The sequence below is a fragment of the Lepisma saccharinum genome, chromosome 29 (genome assembly GCF_977018435.1).
Source record: "Lepisma saccharinum chromosome 29, izLepSacc3.1, whole genome shotgun sequence".
Classification (NCBI taxonomy): domain Eukaryota; kingdom Metazoa; phylum Arthropoda; class Insecta; order Zygentoma; family Lepismatidae; genus Lepisma; species Lepisma saccharinum.
The window spans coordinates 49,910,760-49,932,935 of record NC_139257.1 but is presented as its reverse complement, the minus strand read 5'-3'; the positions used below and the strand labels follow the sequence as shown (position 1 = coordinate 49,932,935).

Sequence of the window (22,176 nt, the reverse complement as noted above, 5' to 3'; positions counted from 1 at the left end):
AATACACAACGCACCCCTAGGTTCCAAATCCTATGCCCGCCACTACCTTTATGATCTTCATACCTTTTGCAAATGAAATTCTAGGCAAATACCAAACTTTCATTGTTTTTAAGTTTTGCAATTTGACACACTAACGACAAAATTAAGGACGAATCAGCAACAAAGTTTACAAATTGCATAAAAGGAATGTCATTTGCAACATAGCCTACTAGCCTACTTGATCGTTGGTAAATGCAAGTGCATATGTATATAACATCAACATTCTTGCAACTGAACTGACAGACTTGCGTTTTACGTAGGAGCAATGTTAGTTCATCTACTTTTCGCATGCTATGGTGTGGCGCTGACGACTGCAAGCGTCATTATCAAACCGACATCTTCGAACAAGACAGCTTCTCATGAGTGTGGACCTGAAAACTGCATTCTTCCGGATTGCAAATGCTGCAACACGGATATACCTGGCAAAATCAGCACTGAGGTGACACCACAAGTAAGTAGAACAACAATTTAATTCAGACAATAAGCTAGAAAACAGGGATTTACCCACCCTCCAAAATTTCTGTTTGCAAAAGAACGTCATTTTGACACTCTTAAAAGCCAGCCTGGAATGTGTCCCACTTTTATGGTGATCCAAAATGATTACTGCAATGAAACTTTACACGGACAAGGGTAGTCTTATTTCAATGAAAATGAATTGATTGATACCATTTTAACCAATGTTGCCAGTTATAAATTCAATTTTAAGTGCTGTTGTGGAATATTCGGAAATTTTGTAATGGAGCTTATGCCATTTTGCAGTAGTTACTGGTATCTTATTAATCTTTACGCTTGTGTGTGTGTATCAGAGGCGTCTCCTGAACGCATGCTGTGCATGCGTCAATTGTGGGAAAAAGGACAGCTTGCTCTGCGACGACATTCATGAGCATTTCTACATTCTAATTTTTTCATATAGGAGAAGTATTTATTTTACACGAGAGCGCTGAACTAAGCTTATATTACATTACTTGGATCTGAAGTGACGCATGCGTCAATTGTGGGAAAAGAATTATTACTTTCTTTCACTTCAGATCCAAGAAATGTAATATAAGCTTAGTTCAGCGCTCTCGTGTAAAATAAATACTTCTCCTATATGAAAAAATTAGCATTCTCTAGCATTTTGAAAGTTCGTGGATGTATTTTCTTTCATCATTGAATCTGTTTGACCCGGAATTCATGTGTTTTTCACGAAAAATATCTCTCCGACGCACAATTCGCGATTAAAATTACCACCTGAGCGCTAGTGTCGCTTCCAATATGGCCGCTCTAAGTAGGATAGATTTTTGTTTACATTCAGCAGTAGTACAAAAGAGCAGCGTGTTGTCATGACTGGTATGGTAGAAAACGTTTAAATTACGCATTATTTTTAAATATTGCGAATGCGATGTGAATTCCAGGTACTCTAACAAACGTGAAGCTGTACTGAGAACGAAGCATTTAATTATGATAGGCAAAAATAACACGGAAAATGCAGACGAAACTATGTATACACACTGGTTGTCCAAAGCAGTGCTGTATCATCTGCACGTCATGTAACTGGGGTTCTCGGAAATTATTTGAAAATAAAGGAATTGAAATTGACCTGTACTTGAAAAGCTGGGACAGGAGAAAATTGCCAACATATAGTTGCAGTTCTTTCTCGAAAGAGAAAGGCTGATTTAATAATAATATTCACGATTTCATGACCAGGCTATACTCACTGAAAAAGGACATCGTACTGAATGAAACAGTAACATTAGCATATCCACTTTTTTTCTGGTTACATTTGACATTAATTCATTCTCAAACTATTTTCATCTTCCCTCTTAATCGACTTGCATCTGTTCCAAATTTCACACATACGTAACACCGGTAATACATGGACGCCTTGGTTAAGACGTTTCATGATTTTTCGGAAAAAAAAGCTTTATTTATAAAGTACAATTTAAAACTTTACTTTCATGGAAATATATATTTATCTCTCGATAAATAAAGTAAGCAGACTCGTGCATTCTTCGTAATTTCCTTGCCGAATTACAGTGTTATATCCCCCATACCAATCTTCTGTCAATTACGTTTTCCCTGATTTATTAACAAATTTCATTTTGTTGATTCCACGGGGTGGAAACACATGAAAACTTTTAATTTGTTCTGACCCATAAAACTATTTAGAGCAAAAAACAAAAAAAAAACTGAACAGTAGACCTTACTTTCTCGCATATTCACCATGCTTTAAACGACTTCAACACAACGTATCCTACTTAGAGTACTTCCTGAAAATCCCGGCAGATGGCATATCGGTTAATTTTAATCGCGAATTGCCGATCTTCCTCTACGTGAAGCGGATGTTGCGCACGTTTGATGACGTAACCTACTGTCAGTGTTTCCAACCACCCCGTTGTTTTGCAAGAAGATGAAAAAACGAAATATACATTCGTGATATTACTGCGACCCCAAATATTAACTGTTTGCCTAACCTAACTGAACCTAACCTAACCTTACCGTTGATTGATTGATTGATTGATTTAGTTTATTTTACTTCGCGTTTTGTGTCTCTTGGCTAATTTGCGAAGATGGGATGAGTGATGAAATGATGAAATTGATGAATGGACATTCACAAACAACCGGGATTCGAACCCGGGATCCTTGGCGTCGCAGCGCGATGTGCTAACCACTCAGCCACAGGGTCGGGCTAACCTTACCGTGAATGGTTTCTGGGGCTATGCGTGAATAATATTTGAGGCTATGCGGGAATGGTTCGTGGGGTATTTTCCGGTTAAGAAGGTTGGAAACACTGAATTCCACAACGCTGTGCCCGCCATATTGTGTGTTACGGAAGCGAAAAAAGCAAGAACAATAATTACTGTTAATGTCAGAAATTGAAGTTATTTTCGTGACAAAAGCAAAACCACACCTTAAAGAATGTTTCGCAATGCACAATAGGTAAGTACAAATGTTCAAAAAGACGAAATAAACGAGGGAGAGGTGTTGTCCCGAGATGATATAGGTACCTGAGTTTCTTTATAATGTAAATATACTGTATCTAAATTACGTGTAAATGTTATAAGATTAGCCAAAATAGTAAACTTTCCGTATCCGGAAAACGCCTGAAACTCGCTATTGATGTCACTTTACATATTCCTACTTACGTATTCTGCATTGAGAAACATTGGTGAAGGTGACATTTCGCTTTTTTCACGGAAATAATCTAAATTTTCGACGTATGAAGTAAGTTTTGTTCGTTTCTTTTTCCCTTCGGTAACACGCTAAATTGGGGTTACAGTTTCACTCCCGTAGTCGGCATGCAGTGTTTCCACCCCACTCCATCCAAAAATTCCTACATAGCCCCACGAACCATTCATACATAGCCCCACGAACCATTTCCGGTAAGGTTAGGTTAGGTTGGGTCACGATTAGGTTAGAATAGTCAAAAATTGGTTTAGAAAAAATGCGTAGCCCCACACACCATTCTCGCATAGCCCCACAAGCCATTGACACATAGCCCCACGAACCATTGACACATAGCCCCACAAACCATTTGTGGAAACGTACCTTCTTCAGTTACAAATACACGTGTTTGGAAACACTGACCGGGATTACGTCATCACACACAGGCAACATCCGGCTGGAAGGAAATGGATGCAACAACTTTCGTGCATCGGTCACACATTTATATAGAAAAATACATGATTTAAGTGGGTCATTCTTTGGAATCAAATATCTCGATTGTTTGTGCTTTTCTAATGCTGGAACCACTTTTAAATTACGTAAAACATTGAGATCTGTGGATTAAAAATTCTCGAGGGGCCACAGTGGGCATAACAGAAGAGAACACTTGCTATGATTCTATTGCATCGGTGTATATTACTTTATTTAAGACATAAAGAAATCTACAGATTCTATTGGTTCGAAATATGAGTCGACAACAGAAGCTTCAGGAGAAGAAAAATTATCACGCTTACGAATAGCAAACTAACGAAAGAAGCTATCAAAGTGGAGACGAACGGAGAGTTTTGCCTTTCCTCCTCTGTGAGGCGCTGCATTGCAATTCCAAGCAGCAACATGTTCTCGAGGAACGTCCCGGAGTTTATTACGAGAAACGTCGGCAGTTTGTATCTGATATTTATGAAAACAATGTTCGATGTCAGTGACGATGCAACGACAATGAGGAAGCATTCCGATGTCTTTTCCTCTGGGCTTACGTCAGGATCGTCCAGGAGGTAGAACAAGGTTGCAAGACTGTGATATAAAAATACGTATACCAGAGTATAGCACCATGCTTCCGAAAACACGACGAGCACGGCTATTCTTGAACCTGAAAACAAAATAAGATTGCAACACTGTATTATCTTTTTAACCATACTTCCAGAAAGGATATTGTCAATGAACCTAAAACTAGAAGTTTGCAACACTGTGCCATAAGAAATACAGAATAAATATATTATAGGGATTCATTTCAATTGTTATTATGACGAGGAATTTCGTATAGACTAACGTCAGAGTCCCATTGGATGACTTGAAAATAATACCAAAAAAACACTGTTACGTTTATACTTGTGGATATTATAAGTAAATACTCTAGAAGAAATCATTATAAATGAAACTAGTGCCATGGCCGCATATGAGGGAGGTATAATGAATCCAAACCCCTCTTATCTGTTTAGTAAACATCTTTACATTATACATAATCAAATCAACAATCAGTTCATTTTCAAAAATGAAATACCAGGTGGTTATAATTAAAGTGACGGTGTTCAGAGTGGTACAGCACGGGCTGTAATGAGAGTAGCAGTCTGAAACTTCTTACATATGCTAATGAAGCAATGCGCTCGCGAATTATGCAAAAAAAAAAAAAAAAAAGTTCCAATTCTCGCCACCAGGGTAAAAAATGGCGCTGTAAGCAGTCAAAACGTGGAATTTTCCGTAACTCTGACGTCAAAGTCGGTGACATTGACTAACCATTGTGTGAACTCCCTGGCTGTTGTTGATTTTTTGATTTTTGATTTTAGTATATTTTACTTCGCGTTTTGTGCCTCTTGGCTAATTTGCGAAGATGGGGATGAGTGAGGAAATGATGAAATTGATGAATGGACATTCACAAACAACCAAGCCCGACCGGGATTCGAACCCGGGACCCTTGGCGTCGCAGCGCGATGTGCTAACCACTCGGCCACAGGGTCGGGCCTGGCTGTTGTTGGTGACGCTTGTTGCTTTTTCCTTTAGTAGCCTAATGTTCATGTAATTCGAATAGTGAAATTGTAGCAATATTTTATTACAAAGAGTATTGTTTTCTGCGATTTATAGTGTTTTTCCTGTAACTATACCAAGTTTTGACTGCTTACAGCGCCATTTTTCCCTTGTGGCGAGAATTGGAACTATTTTTTTTTTTTTTTTTTTTTTTTTTTCATAATTCGCGAGCGCATTGCTTCATTAGCATATCTACGAAATTTCAGACTGCTACTCTCATTACAGCCCGTGCTGTACCACTCTGAACACCTTCACTTTAATTATAACCACCTGGTACTTATTGTTTCTTCATAGTGCATGATCACATTCTTCAAGTACAATAATGGGAGCGAATTTACAATACCGGAAGTATCTCCAATTGCTTTCAAATTCGGCATACTCACTAATTTTGGCCTCGTAATCACGAATCTGCAGTTAAAATTTGACGGTCACGTCTAGAAATGGAAAAATAAGTCGAAAAAAAAGTGGGTCCGTGAACGGAGTAAACACCATTGATTTATGAAGAAAACAACTATTTTTTGCAATGATTAGGATTTCAAAATTATGTTTATGATGACCCTTAATTTTAACTATGCTTGCCTAACCTAACCTTTCCGTAAATGATTCGTGGGGCAAACATGTTTTCCACCTTTACGCAAGACACCATTTTCTCGCATGGAAATGAACGCTCCATGCAACGGGTCACACTTATTGCACAACACTTGAGCAACGTTGTGTTATGACACAACACAAGGGAGCAAGACCGTTGTGCGCAAAGGAAGACGTCTTCATATCAGAAAACATAGTCCCCATGTTAGTGTATGGAGAATCATAGCAGATTCGTGATTACGAGGCCAAAATTAGTGAGAATGCCGAATTTGAAAGCAATTGGAGATACTTCCGGTATTGTAAATTCATACCCAATAATTATTCATTACCTAACCTAATAATGACATATGCTAAACATATTTCAGAATTTGTTTTGGTAGCTACTGTAATTGGCAATAATTAATTGTATGTCAGTTTTAGAATGGTATCCTTCTTTAATCCACAAGGGTGCGTACTTTTTTGGTTGGGAAATTTTTGATGTTTGCTTTTGTTATATAGTTAAGAATTGGTATACTATGTGCTTCCAATCCCATTTTCTTTGAGGGGGTAAAATATTCCTAGCAGAGATATAATAGTTATCTTTTGATGGGGATAAAATTACTTGTGTGCAGGGAATCCCTGCCACCCCTCCCCCCCAGTTAATTCGCACACTGGGTATACTTCAACACAACACTGGAATACTCTCCCTAATTTACAGCTTCACAGACTGAAATACCATGGGCGGAGTTTGAGCTTTTGCTTTGGGGGGGGGGGGGCGAGGCAGACTCTGGGAGAAGCATATGATGTACCTGAGGGTTATTGAATATCCCCTAGTTTATAAGGGGTCCGGAGGCCTTCCCCCAGAAATTACAAAAAAAAACAACTTAAAAACACTGAGTTTTAAGCTTTTTAGATTTGAAAGTGTTAAATTTCCTCGCTTAAGTAAACAAATATTAATTAGTATATTGGTTGTCAGTTTTAAAAGAAGCAAAACAGTACGATTATTGCATTTTGCATTTCATTATTTTTTTATTGATACAATACTCGTATTACTTTAAAAAGTTAGGCACAATAGTAAGCTTCAGAAATTTTAGAAACATTAAATTAAAAAGTTCTTTTGATGCCTCAGCAGTAACTGTTGACTCAACACAAAGTCATTTTACGTTTTTCTTTCTTCAAACTATACACATCAATCAAATCGTCTAAGACCCACTATTGCGGCGCAATTACCGCACATGCCATCATGCCAAACGTCAAGATTTGCGGTATGGCTTCATAACAAAAATTTAGTAGTCTCGTTTAAGTTGGGGGGGCATCCCCCCCCCCACTGGCCCCTCCAGAACTCCACCTATGAATAAAACTCTTGTAACCTGTGAAAGTGTATGGAAATATACTAATATTTCCAACTGTTTATCATCTATGTTGGGAGATGAAAATAGTGTTTCAACAAACGCCATTTGAGACGAGCGGGCCTCTTACACTGTTTCTAAAGGCCGAATCACACGGAACTGGATCTCCAGTTAGTTGGAGCTGAACTGGCTACCTGCCCGGATGTGATGGATTGCTGCTTGACTGGTTTTGAGGAATAGCACATGTTCTATTTGCTACTGGCTGCCCTCGACTGGATTCTGTGGAACAGCCAATCAGACCAAAGTTTAGCCATGTGAAAATAATCTGTGAGTTTGCAAAGGAGAGGTTTTTGTCTGTGGTTTCAGAGTGCTGGCTGGTTTTGTTAGTTTCGATAAAAGAAAATAGTAAAGAGATGACGTCCAGTGCATTCGTGTTCAGTTAATTAATATTTAGGTATTTATGCAAGCGATGAGATGTGTATGTGACAAATATGATTATGAATGAATCCTGCGAATCTCATGTATGAATATGCATACCCCGAGTTCATCAAAAACCTTGTTCGGTGACGGTAAGCATTGATTCCCATATTATTTTCGAGCTAATTTCTAGGCCATATTTTTATTTTATAATTTTAAATAAAAGCACAAAGTAGTAATTCTCCTACAACATTTTTCAAATTGCTCGTCCATCTTTACAGGTTGTCTGCTCTGTGCAATGTCTTATGGGAACAAAAGTCTATCGACAAGTACGGTAAAAAGTATCATGTGAGGCGAAAACTAGCAAATGGGTAGCCAGTCCAGCGCCAACTAGGGCATTCCTACTGGAAATCGAGTTCCGTGTAATTCGGGCTTAACAAAGTTTTCAGTCTTTCGTTATCTTTTAATCAAGACTTAGTTGGGCAGGTCGTGTGATACGAATGGGAGAGGAAAGAAGAGTTTACAGGATTCTTGTTGGGAAACCTGATGGTAAGAGACCGGTAGGAAGGCCAAGACGAAAATGGAGGGATAACGTTGAAATGGACCTAAAGGAAATCGGTACGGATGGATAAGATTGCATTGGTCTTGCCCAGGGTAGGGAAGATGGAAGGCTTGTGTTGCTGTAGCCATAAACCTTCGGGTTTAAGAAGGCTAGAGAGTTAGTAGTTACCTTTCAATGTCCTATGCAGGCTCTTTACAACGTTGCATTTCTTAAGTGACTTTAAGGTAAGAATTTTTGATAAGAGGATTTTGCTCGTATGCTTACAAATAACCAGACGTGCTGTGGCACCACAAAATTTTAATTCATTAATTCACTATTACATTCCTAAAAGTTTATTTCATTTACCTGCTGCTGTAAACACGTAAGTGAATATGAAAAGGAAGCGAACGATGTTGTGACCGAAGGATAATTGGGATCTCTTCTCTCCAGGAATTCCCCTTGACACGTTCAAAGCCAGCAGACTCATGCTGGCCATGAACAAACCCAACCACAATCGGAATTCTGGGAAGAAAAAAGAAAACAATGCCTCATGATAACTGACACTGACATATCTCAGCTTACTTTTTAAAAAGAACATTAATTGATAGTCTTCAAATTGTGATAGGTTTCTTGGTGTAATAAATATTACATAAAAATATCCAAGTATGGAGATGGATAGTTTTGTGGGAATTTAATTACATTTTTTTCTGTCTGTATGAGATATCAATCGTGTTAATTTCTAGCTAGTAATAGATTTAAATTTTAATTTTTATTGTCGAAATGAACTCCCTAACTTTTCATCTAATGTTAAGAGGAATGTTGTTTAATTACTACGACGCTAGGAGTCCCGGGTTTGAATCCCTACTTTGGCATTGGTGTTCTTTGTGAGTGTTCCTACATTAGTTTCCTCATTCATCCTCATTGCCGCGATTAGCTAAAAGTGGCAGAGCGACGCTAAATAGCAATAATATAGAAACATCTTCTACTGTTCAGTTTTATTTATGGAGCAAACTAACGAAAACAAATATCTGCGCACAAGTAGTGACGCGAGACGGCTCCAGCAATGAACACGTGAGAGGGAATGGGATTGAGTGGAGGGGAGAAGCGACTGCCGCTATGCGCGGCCTTGCTCCAGAACCCATAAATTCTATTGGGTTCCGATGCAGGACCGGAACCTCTTTTCTCGCACAATTTAAATTCGGTCCAAGGTGCTTATTGTTTCATTGAAAAAAAGGTTCCTGGACCGAATTGAAATGATTTAAATGTGAAAAGGTTATTCACTGTCTAGAACTCATTTACGTTTGCTGAATTTCTCTCCCGATCAGGGATTGAACTTATTTACAATTCCTGGACCAGGGTTGACCGATTAAAAGTTGTCTTCTAAAAATGTCCGCGAGTACGTTTTACATTGGAATGTCACACTGCGGTTGTAGAAAACGTAGCGCAGGGAATAAATCAAAACGCTGTTGTTCTCTCGTGGGTCAAGTTCAAAAACTCCCTTGTCGAAGAGTTACTGTACATAACACAATGGACTGACTATATTGGTGTAGCGTCACATTGAGTTCAAACAAACCCGTCACGTGTTGCTCCGGAATCCGAACCAGGAACCGCAGCCAATAGGAGCCGTCGATGAGGCAACGTGAGGCTGCTGTGTTCCCAGCAGATATCACAACAGGGAACGGCAGTGCTGCTACAACCAAGTGAAGGAACGCGCGCGAGAGAATGGGGCTACATGGAGAGGGGTAACGTGACTGCAGTGTTTGCGTTTCGCCCATTTCTACCTTGCACCTTAGATTCTCGAGGCAGCCAGCACCTGGATTAGTCTTTCATGCTCACAAGTCGACAACTGTTTATCGTCAGGTCCGTATTCGATCCAAGTTGCGTATTGTTTCATTTCAATACGGAACTTGGACCCTATTTAAACTGATTCGGAAAAAAAGGTTCCTGGACCGAATTGAAATACTTTACAGATAAAAAGGTTCTTTACGGTCCAGAACCCATTTACGCCTGCTGATTTTCTCTCCTGGACCGGAATTGAATTTATTTAAAATTCCTGAACCTTTAACAACCCTGACTCAAACTGCTTTTCCATGGTAAATTTCCTAAATGTGTAGATAATACAGGTACGTTCCTTGAAAGTTACACATTATATTACCATCTGGCCTTTCCATTATTGTATCCAAGTTAGGATCGGCAGTCATCAAGCCGATTTGGAGACCTATCATTGGCGTGATCAGCAGAGCGTTCTGGATGAAGCCTTGCATCTTGTAAGCTCCCAGAATAACATTCAGCGGATATTTCGTCCGGTTCGTGCAGACGCAGAACAGAATGAATCTGAAAAATTTAATTTTACTTCTGATTACACTTTTGCTGCACTTGTAAAAGTAAGTATGCAACACTCATGGGCATGGGCGTCGCCAGAAATTTTTGCAGGGGGGGGTATCGGTCAAATGATAAAAGTTGAATAGTAGATAAATAGTAAGTATTATTACCACGGTTATAAATGTTATTATACAATAATAAATATCATAAACTAACAAAATTAAATTTTATTCGAAATAATAATAATAATTATTATTATATAAATGGGGAGACTCGATCCACCAAACGCGTGAATACCAGCACAACTATTTTCCATTATTTATTTTGCATTTTATGCAGTTAGTATCTGAATGTATTTTAATGTTGACTTTTGTACGTCTCGTTCAAGAAAAGAGGGATTTTCTTTTTATATAAAGTGCGTTGTGTGAGCTCTCACCTACAACTGTAATTATTAGAATTTTGAAAACTGTGAAACCATTTGTTCTTTGGATGAAGTGGTAGAATATAACCTTTTTCCTGTATTTATCACTCAATGTTTTCGATCCAATGCATTTTTACTTTCATTATTCTGTTCGAATACTAACTAAATGGACTTTATTTCCATTCTTAACAATAAGAATAACAAACTTTCTGTTATAAGGTCCGTTATAAGATCGGACAAGACAGGTCCATAGTTAAACTGTTAGACTAATTAGACATAGACTATTTCGTATCGTATCCAAGGTATTGGGTAGAAGTGACAAGTCTTCTGTCATGCTTAGCATAGCAGGAAACAGAGAAAGGAATGCTGAATCAGTAATTAGGCAAACGTTAGGTTATTGACTTGAGAGACGGGTATGGAATGAGCTTTGGAATCGAGAGAAAGCGAGGACAATTGGCAAGTGAACGGGATAGCGTGAGGAATGCTGATTGGAGAGAGAAAGGAAGTGGGAGACGATTGTTGAACAGTGGGGCATAATGAGCGTGAATTCTGACAGGAAGGTCAGACATGTAACAATTGACAGGGCAATCTGTGGAAATAACCTTCATCTAATTGTGAGGCAATTAATATCCTTTTCTTGACAAATCCATATCGGTTCAGTCATGGAGAATACAGAATCCAATTATTGTACATGTAAGTTCTATTGCCATAACTTTGAATGTAACCTCTTGCATATATCACATTTAGGGGATGCGAGTGATAACCATCTGAAAGATGAATAACTACACCACCCAATACAATCTAAAGGTCTGTAGTTCGATTCCAACGCAGTATTAACATTGCGTTACGATTTTGATAAACAACTGTTACATTTGAAAAAGCTTTAAAATTTCTCGTTGCTTTGCTCGTCAGGTTCCACGAGGCTAACAAATGTACCATTAACTTGTACATTTTCATAAACCTGATTTTTTTCTTGGGGCGGGGCAAGTGGCCCCCCGTGCCCGCTAAGTTACATCTACAAGGCACGTCCAGAAAGTAAGTTCCGTTTGGTAATAAAATTAAATTGTGTACAGATACAGAAAAGTTATTTATTGCACAAAATTCTACAACTCTTAAACTACTTTTCCACATAACTGCCGAAATTTTACAGGCATTTGTCATAGCGTGACACAAGTTTTTGTATACCTTCTTCATAGAAATTTGCCGCCTGTGTTGACCGCCAAGGAAAGACTGTTCTTACATCTCAAATCTTTCCTTGGCGGTCAACACTTCAACAATGACGACGAGCTGAAAGAAACTGTTTCCAACTGGTTGAAGACACAGGCGGCAAATTTCTATGAAGAAGGTATACAAAAACTTGTGCCACGCTATGACAAATGCCTGCAAAATTTCGGCAGTTATGTGGAAAAGTAGTTTAAGAGTTGTAGAATTTTGTGCAATAAATAACTTTTCTGTATCTGTACACAATTTAATTTTATTACCAAACGGAACTTACTTTCTGGACGTGCCTTGTATGACTCCAACTATGGGGATAATAAAGGAGAGTTTTGGGAATATAAAATAATCGGATCTAACTTTACATGCTTTATTTTTAGTTCCGCTATTTCACAGTTATTTCGGGAAAGGAAGACCTAAACTATACTTGATTTTTTGCACACGCGATAACACCGAAAAAATTAATTGCTGCAAAAAATCGAAGTGTTTGTTTGTGTAGTGACATGTTCTGAACACATTTTTCACCAATTCGAAATCGCGAAATAACACGAATTTGGCATAAAATGCGAATTGTGGCTTTTTGCGTGAATTTCAAACATTTTGTGCTTGAACAACGAAAAATACAGCGAAATTCCAACATTCTCGTGTTTTAGGTTTATATAAACAAAATGTAAGTACAATATTTATCCAGGTATAACGCGCACATTTTCCAACATTTTATCCAAGCGAAAACTATAATGCTTGTTATACCTGTTATAAGGGCTGTAAACAAATCTCGGAAATTTTGTCTTTCACTTGGTGTATGATTCATTACATGTAACTAAAATATATTAATTTTATAAAATATTTCACTAAGTTTATACAGTATTGGCCAAATTATTGAACTCATTGTCAAAAAGAAGCACATTTCCTTGTTTTGAAAGTGTTCTAACTAAATATATTTGACGATTGTCATAACTTTTTATGGGATTAAACTCTTTGTCTGCTTCGATATAGTCTTGTTTCCCACAATATTTTCTTATGCTGTGTCCATTGCACATTCGCAAAAATGCCTGGAACAAAACGTACATTGTTTACGGTGTTATTTATGCTATTTGTTTGGTTATAACAAAGGAAATAATATTAATTCTGATTGTTCTAAGCGTGTTCTTTATTTGTAACTCCGCAGCAACATGTAATTTCATAATCCACGTGGTTTGAACTTTATAAATAAGAGTGATAAAGGAATTGTACACAAGCAATGATTAAAATGGGCTGGACAAGAGACAAAGGTAAAGTAAAGTAAAGTGTTCCCCCTGTGCATAGCACCACGCCATGAAGGCGTATAGGGGGTGTGGGGGTAACGCCCCACACTTTCTTGATCCGGTCGTGAGTGGGGGTGATGTGATCAGCATCACGCCCCTGACCGCCTTTACCCCCCAGGGTTTCCCCCAGGTACCCATGTTATTCGACGCTGGGTGGGCGCCGGGGCCGCAGGTGGTCATACGAAAAACTGACAGTACTTGCAGCGTGTATAACAATGCAATGTGTATCACAAGTCATTAAATCTCTCAAATTTCTCTACATAAAGTGAGTTTATCTGTGTTTAATTTTTTCAACTAACGAGTCCAATAATTTGGCCCATACTGTAATTTCCCTGTATACCGAATAATTGTAACTACCTCATGAGGGGGAATATACCGGTGGAAGCTGCCAGTAGATTCCCAGCGATGCACAAAATCTTTATTCCAAACCTTGCATCAACACTCAATGGATACCTGTGAACGGATTGCAACAATCATGAAAATAAACTAATTAGAAGTAATTTGCACTATTAGCCTGCTTAATTTCAAGTTAGCTGTCTTAGAACAAGTATGAAGGAAAATAACTTCGCAAATATTTAGAATTCAATAATCGAAAATTATTGTTATAAAGATAAGTATGTTTCTATATATCTGTTGGATTGAGAAATAAAAGACTCGCTGCTAATATCCTTTTCTAATATTCTCAAGAACATGTGCATGCACAACACAGTAAAAAACTTGACAATCTTCATACTTTTTTGCCCGGGATGACAGTAATATAACACAGCATAGAACAAACAAAGTACTGCACAGGCTATTGCCCAGAGTACAGAGTAAACAATATTGCCAGGTGCCAACTTACATAATATCTAACAATATCTTTGATATCCTTGATAACTCGAACTTGAAGGGGAAATTAAAGAAATCGAGGAATCAAGGATTTCGACTTACCAAGGTTCGAGTTATTGAGGGCCAGAATCTCCGACTTCGAGTTATAGAGGTCTAAACACATTAACAATGATGGTTACATACGCGGCAAGGTGGGGGATTTCAAGTCCCGACACGATTGTTGATCACCTGACATTGTACGTACGCACCCTACAGTTCGACCGTGCGATTAAACTTCGAGTTATAAAGGTGATTAGAATTTAACTTCGAGTCATAGAGGTTTTTCATAATCTACCTTCGAGTTATTGAGCTCGAACGGCATCCCATACACTGTACAAAAATTCGTCTTATCAAGGTATAATTTGAGTTGTTGAGGTAAAATTAATATTGAGTGTTATGGACAATTCAAGGGGATTACAAAAAAATGGACTTATCAAGGAATTCGAGATATTGAGGTTCGAGTTATCAAAGGTTCCACTGTATTATTGTAATAATGAAAAATAAGTTTTGCGATTGCAAACTCCCATGTTGTTCATTACACTTAGCAAAATTGTATCACCTTCAGTAACAAATTAAAATAAGTGGCACTTGTCGATAAACCAGCAACAGAAATAAAAATTAATATGAAAAGATTAATATTCTTGCAATACGTTCAAGTTCTTTTGTGAAAATTACTGGTGGCCATATGTTTTAAAGGTCCTTAAAGTTATGAAATGTCCTTCACCGTTATATAGGCTGTTAATGAACTACTTGAAAGATAGATAAGCCACCTTTAAGTGGCTAAGTATCTTACGAAAAAATATATTACGATAGAATGCACACAAGGTTCGATCCTCGGGCCAATAATATGGAATCTCATTCTCGAACCGTTATTAAAAGTAAATGAAAAACTAAATATGCTGACCAAGGCAGTAATTTATTTTATTAAAATCATAAACTAAACGTAACATTTGTACTTGATACAGAGTCTGAAGAAGACCTTGTCTAGAAGGTTAAAACGTTACGTTTAGTTTATGATTTTTATAAAATAAATTACTGCCTTGGTCAGCATATTTAGTTTTTCATATCATGGAAACAAGGCTTAATGGTGTTATAAAAGTAAATGGACCAGGTAATGGTTATGATACAGTAAATGTTATTGATTGATTGATTTGATGTTTTAAGTCCACCTTATGCACAGTAAGGCTAATCGGGACTGGACCTACAGCTTTAAGTGGGATCCGAACCACTATGTGCCTTCACCGGGTATCGAACCCGGGACCCCTTGATTACAAGGCGACGACGATACCTCTGCGACATCGGGAGGCCCCCAAGTAAATGTTATTGCATATGCGGACGATATCATTGTAGTATATGGTGAAAATAATAGCCTAGAATCAGGCACTTATCTAGAAATACATTTTGCGGGGGAGCGAACCAAGTGTCTCATAATAATAATAATAATATTTAGATTAAAATAATAATCATATTAAATTAATTAAACTAGTATTAATTAAAATATTCAAATTAATTAATATTATATTTTAAATACGTGAATAGGTAAAAACACGGTGTAAGGATAGCAATATAACAGCACCTATTAATTATCTAGCTTACGTGTAGTTAAGGTCGGCAAAATTTGTAAAAAGAAAAAAAATAAGAAGAAACTGCCCTGGCAAGGAATTTTTTGAATATCAAAAAAGGATATTAGATCCAGTTGAGGGAAAGTAAAGATCCTGGTAATATTTTATGCATGCTATTATAAGTACGTAATAAATCTTGCATAAATATTCTTTGGTACTGTTATTCAAAGTCGTATGATCCCAATATAATCCTGGCCTTCCAATAAGTTTGGCGGAAATAAATAAACCCTGGATTAAACAACAAGTATATTTTCACTATTTAATTTTAGTTATCTTATTATTTCATTATTTTCATTATTTAATTTTCGTACTTAGTAAGTCTTGCGGTGGGGGAGGGGGGGGTCCGGACCCCCTGGACGCTTCCCATAAATAATTTCTCGCCTAAAATAACAAGGCTTTATCGATCGCGTTCGGGCAGTAGGAAACATTTTTTTTCGTGGGTAACAGTGCGGTGTGACATTGGTCTCGCGGCAGATGAAACAGATCAGGGGTGCCCACATAGGGGTTTCATGACGCGCCTTGGTCATGGAAATATTTTGGGAGGACAAAATTTTATATCAATTATCTGCTTTTCTCGTTTTCGTCAAGTTCAGAGCTGTAGCTAGGGGCGGAGGGAGTCGGCCATGGGCGCCGAATGATCTAAAGAAAGTTGTAAAAGAGAGAATGCCATGGTGTCCAGTGAAATTATTTGCGCCCTATTAAATCAATATTGTTTTCAATTGCAAAAATTGGATCTAAAAAATATCTGTAATGAAATGTATTTAAATAATATGTGTTGTATATTTGTATTGAATAAGCTTTGAATATGTACACAATTTAGTGTTAGCTTGTTGCATATGTATTTTCTATTTTATGTCGCTCCATGTTGCATAATGTGTAAAACATATTATGTTGTACATGAAAGTTACACATGTATCTTCGGAATGCATTTATCATTCATTTTCTGCCGTTCAAAAATAGAGTTTGTGTGCTTGATTTCCATTATTAGCCAATGTTAAATTGACGGTGTTGAAAAAATATTTCAAATCGTTTGTTCCAAACAAATGCTTTAGCACAGACTTCTACCCCCATTTTGCGTAATTTATGAGGATAATAACGTCTTTGATACTACTACTTCTATTACTGTTACCAGTAAAAATAGTAATAATAATAACAATAAAGACATTATTAATGTTATTATTATTATTATTGGTACGTTTATCCTGATACTTGTCCCCCCCGACAAAAATTCGTGGTTGCACCTCTGGTATTATATTTTTCCGCAAATTTTGTCTGACAAAAATAATTTGAGTAATTAATTCGGCATAAACGGGGGGGGGGGGGTGATGTTCTACCTTTTTGGGGGAGTACGGGCCTTGGGGAGGATGGGCACCCCTTAAACAGATGAAGGTTTCGTGAAATGGGAGGCGTCTCCCCGTGCAGTATTTGTTACCTCTCAACGCAATTGGTTACCCCATCTCTTCCTCAGCTGCCTACTGCCCATAGACAAACCACTAGAAGGCTATTGCCTTGAAGTGCAGTCTGTAGGCGGTGTGGTAAGCTTTCCCTGCACTGAGAGCTCTTGCCTTCTCAAGTTCAAGTCGGTTGCTCAAGCATGTTGTATAGCCTTGCTGTCATGTCTCAAGTATCATAAAATAAAATTTTTGGACGCTTTTGACCACAAGAGTAAAACATTGTTCTCAAAATGTTAACAATAATAAACTCGTCCATTCTTTGAGGCGATGAGAAGAAGTAACTCTTAACTTCGTATAATTACTTAAGAAATAACTGAGTTCCAATACAGTTACTAATTTCACTTAAGTAGTTACGGTTGCCGTTTCTAGAGTAAATCGTTGTTACTACGTTAAATAGTAATTATAAAAATACGTACCAGTAAAGGCTATCTACGATCGCCCCAGAGAGTTGGCTAAGAATAACTGACGTCACAATTATTCCTGAACAGACATCGTGTCCTTCAAGGCGTATGACGTGTGCAAAATATAAACAGACGGCTACGTAGGTAATTCCACAACACGACGTCAATATTGCCATGACAAGCTCACCCCATTTGTCCTTCAAATAAATATTTTCTTGCAGATCGGGGATGGTTTGGATCCTCAGAATCTCCGAAAGACCCTGTGTTGCAGAGCCTTCCGTTATAGTTCGACGGACACGTATGGCTACTTTAGATACGAGACTCCCTTCAGCTTTTGGGCTCACTGGTGCTCTGCTCATTGTTGGTTCGATTCTGTGCTGGGTTGTTTCCTTTCAAGGCACAGTTAAATGACTGTGAAGTCTTATTTTAAACCTGTCGCCTTCAGTTGGAATTGATACTCCGTTAGTCAATGGCTAGTCCTGAGACTCTTATAACACCTGATTACGTTCACTTTAAGCATTAATACGGTCAGCAGTAATCAATTCTTTTGCCATATTAAACTTGTTGCTGAGCGACAAAGGTAGATTGTTTAAATCAGGGTTCTGCAGTGCCTGTATCACTCATGGCCGCGTGCCAACGCTGATTATTTCGAAGTTCAGATGAACGAGATCAATTTTAATCCACTCTGAATTAACTTGAAGATTTGCAATGCATCAACGAAAAACGACGTTCACGAGATTCCGTTCAACTGATCCGAGATTAATTTGTAAGGCTATACCTGATTGGTTGGCTAAAACAAATGACAATCAAGAACCCTATAGAGTAATGTGATGTGTTAAAGTATCAACATGTAGGAGAAGAAAGTAATTCGGGCCGCAAACTTATCTGAATTTGAGAGATGTACTGATCAACCTTGTCGACGAGTACAAGGATGTAGTAGAGTGTAAAGAAATAATAATATTAAAAAAGAACTGACGGCACAAAACAAAAGCAAAAGGAGAAAGCATGGAACCTTCTTCTACGGGACTTTAATGCCTTGCGAAATGCATTCGATTTTGAGAGAACAGAACAGCGTACGCTGAACCTCGACCGCTCAATAAAAATATATCATTATTATTATTATTACTGTACTGTGGTAAGTATTTGAATTTTTCAATTCTTAATTCTTATATATTTATTATGTCGTGTCGTGTAAATAGCCAGTAACATGTATTTTCGTGAATTTATACAATCATATTTTCAACACCATGTAGCAATATCGTAATATTGCTCTGTTCTAATTTACCTTGCACTTGCATTGTAGTACATCCAACATATCTAGCGTTTGCACGCCCTCGATATCACTTTCTGCTCTTTTTATATTCAAAAACAACTGCCTGCAGTCGAAGCGTCAGTACCGTGAACCAGGATCAGACACCAAAACGGTGGCGAATGGCCGATCAGAAGATAAACTCGTTTTGATGTTCAAGTGTTGAACCGTCTTCGTGCAATGGAATTCTCCAGTGATCCTTTCCCGATCCGAGTTAAAAATTTGATCTTCGTTCGTGCACACGGCCATAAATGTCTTGGTCTTGAAGCCATTGGGCGGAGCTTACGATCTGCGTAAGATGGCCGCATCTACTTCAACTGACAGAAGAACATCGCATCGCGTGGCGCATGCGCACATAGGCTGGAAGTATACTGCAACTGCATACGTTCGTGCACATACGATTATCTGGGGATTCGAAAGCTGAAATGTATTTTATTTTCCTTCACCTATGGTTTAAGTACACAAGGTTATGATTTTCGATCGAGTGAAAACCGAAAGAAATGTTTCCAATTCAATTTGTAACCATATACTGCACACATATTATTCTCTGTTTGCATGACGTCAAGATAAAATGGCATTCATTTCTGGTATCGCAACGTGCTGAAAATCATCGATGCAGTAGTGGTAAACCGGTGGAGGCAAATAGTGGTTCAGATCCTACTTTCAACTGTAGGTCCAGTCCCGATTAGCCTTACTGTGCATGAAGTGGACTTAAACATCAAATCAATCAATCAATCAAGCAATAGTGGTAAGTTTCTGTCCTGCATTGGCGGACAAAAGAAAAGGTTCGTTACGTTGGTCTTTGTCATCTGTGTTTGGGAGCAGAGAGACATGCAAGTTTCTGACAATGAAAAGATGGAAACAAGTTACCGAAAATCATTTCAACTCAAGGACGTACCAAGGAATTTTGGCGTTCAAATCCATCGAAATACTTAAAAAATAATAACACTATTACTACAGCATGAGTTTGAGTTTTTGTTTTACAAGTCCATTTTTATACGCAGGTAAGCTAATTGGAACTGGATTTACAGTTAAAAGTGGGATCTGAACCTCTATGTGCCTCCATTGGGTATCGAACCCGGAACTCCTTGATTACAAGGCCACGACATTACTAAAGCATGACCATTAGTTCATTGGCTTTTACTGAGTGTTTTATAAGACCAGGTTTCTCCTTCTTGCTCTCTATCTCTCTCTCTTTATATATATATATATAAATTTGAGATAAGAAACCATGGTCCGGAAACGACTTAGTCGAAAGTTATAAGCGAAAATCGGTGTATGAAGATGTAATACTTTTATTACCATGCCCAGCATCGCTGAAGGCATGACAACGCCGCACAAAGTTCAGGCGTACCCGTAGACTGAAGAGGATCTCCTGGCAAGAATTCTCGCTGCCTGTGACATTGTTCGAACGACCCCGGGGTTGTTCCAACGGGTACGCCAGAACTTTGTGCGACGATGTCATGCCTGCAGCGAAGCTGGGGGACGCCACTTTGAACAACTGTTGTGAATGCAGCAGCTTGTGAAACTCGTGAAGGTAATAGAAGTATTACATCTTTATCCACCGAGTTTCTGGACCAGGGTTCCTTATCTCAAATTGATACACGTGCCCTTCCCCATCATCCCTGAAAGTTTGTATCATCAGCCCGGAAACACCCTGTATATATATATATAAAGTGAAAGAGGAGAGAGGAAACACTCACCGGACAAAGAAAAAATTCAAATTTTCGTGATGGTATGTCACATCTTCAGGAGTAGAGAGACGTTGTATAACTAAGTGACTAGAGGGAAGAGTAAGCATAACCTGCAGTGTTGCCAGGTCCCGAAGAAGAAGAAAGTGTTGACAGTACAAAAAAAATGGTTCTTTCGCCTGGCTTGTCGAAAACTGTGAGTGGTGGGGGGAGGGTTGGGAAAAGGTGGTGGTGAGGGTGAGTATAGGGGATGAGGGGCGTTAATGGGTGGCCTTGTTCAGGCCTGGAGGTGTGGTTGCAATCATGGTCGATATGTAGGCCCTCTCCCATCTTCTACATATATATATATATATATATATATATATATATATATATATATATATATATATATATATATATATGTGTGTGTGTGTGTGTGTGTGTGTGTGTGTGTATATTCATCTTTTATATACAGGGTGGACTATTTAAGTTCATAAGTCGAAATATTTTACAATCGAAGCGTTTTGGAAAGAAATCTGTCAAATAAAAGTTAATTGTCTTTAAGGGGGAAAGGGAATGCCATTATGTTTGTTTTAGTAGGGGGCCATTTTCAAGGTCACTTGAAGGCCACTCAGATTTTCAAGATGGAAACCTAAGTTATTTGTCTAATATTTTTATTCCCCTTACAAAAGTAAACAACCTTTGTAGAAACCGTTTTTTCCCATTCACATCGTAAAAGTAAAAGGTTGTAACAGAAATTCATGAAGCCACCTAAAACCTTCTTCTGGACACGCTCGTGTCCCAACAATCACCCCACTGCGCTCCTTTTTTCTTTTTTTTTCGAAATCTTGGCAACAGTGCCAGAAGGTTCGCAGTTGCTCCTGGAGAAACTACAACATGTCATTGAAAGTATCTAAAGTTCTTCTTTCATCTTCCAGATTGTGTTGTTGACGTTCGATGGAGCTTTATCATCGCATTTGTATGGCTCGTACTTCTCCAAGATCCTATCAGGAAGGACTAACCCCAACGGATGTCCAATCAGCGCAACTTTCTTTGTGTCCCACGATTACACAGATTACTCCAAGGTGAACGAACTTCACCGCAAGGGACATGAGATAGGGGTGCACTCGATCACGTAAGTATTGTACTACGTAGAATAAACTAATTTACCATTAATTTTTTATGTTGGTAGTATTGTTAAAGTATACTTCAAGGAAAAGCCTAATTTTTGTTTTGATGCAAGAAAATACTTATATTTTCCATAAACAGTAGAGGAAAAGGTCTAAATATGGGCCCCCCTTTTGATTTTGTCATTTTCGGAGGAAAAATATTAATATATCAAGCACCTGCCTTTAAAATGCATATCTATGAAATATATACTTAAATGTAATAGCATGCTAAAGTATAGAAGGTCTCCCTTTTTTTTTTTAAAAAAAAAAAGCCATTTCCAATAAA

General features: G+C 38.1%; 2 protein-coding genes across 2 annotated transcripts in view; one reads left to right on the top strand and one right to left on the bottom strand.

The window, feature by feature from the left end:
• Positions 1-304: 304 nt before the first annotated feature.
• LOC145981486 (chitin deacetylase 8-like) overlaps positions 305-22,176 on the top strand; it is a 47,295-nt gene continuing 25,423 nt past the window's right edge. The window contains exons 1-2 of the mRNA XM_083114716.1: positions 305-490; positions 21,660-21,856. Of these exons, the coding sequence (XP_082970842.1) occupies positions 305-490; positions 21,660-21,856 (383 nt within the window). The remainder of the gene's footprint in view (positions 491-21,659; positions 21,857-22,176) is intronic.
• On the bottom strand, positions 3,889-18,257 carry LOC145981219 (uncharacterized). The gene is made up of 5 exons (XM_083114364.1): positions 17,758-18,257; positions 13,756-13,851; positions 10,292-10,470; positions 8,503-8,658; positions 3,889-4,330 (listed from the first exon to the last, which is right to left on the bottom strand). The coding sequence occupies exons 1-5, from the start codon at positions 18,099-18,101 to the stop codon at positions 3,915-3,917; spliced, it is 1,191 nt and encodes a 396-aa protein (XP_082970490.1). The 5' UTR covers positions 18,102-18,257; the 3' UTR covers positions 3,889-3,914.

What these genes read in the sequence shown, in the direction of transcription:
- LOC145981219 (XM_083114364.1), bottom strand. Translation starts at nt 18,101, where the DNA reads ATGAGCAGAGCACCAGTGAGCCCAAAAGCTGAAGGGAGTCTCGTATCT. An exon ending in ATCGTAGATAGCCTTTACTG is followed by an intron (nt 13,852 to 17,757) that starts GTACGTATTTTT and finishes ATCCGTTCACAG; the next exon opens with GTATCCATTGAGTGTTGATG. An exon ending in GGTATATTCCCCCTCATGAG is followed by an intron (nt 10,471 to 13,755) that starts GTAGTTACAATT and finishes TAAATTTTTCAG; the next exon opens with ATTCATTCTGTTCTGCGTCT.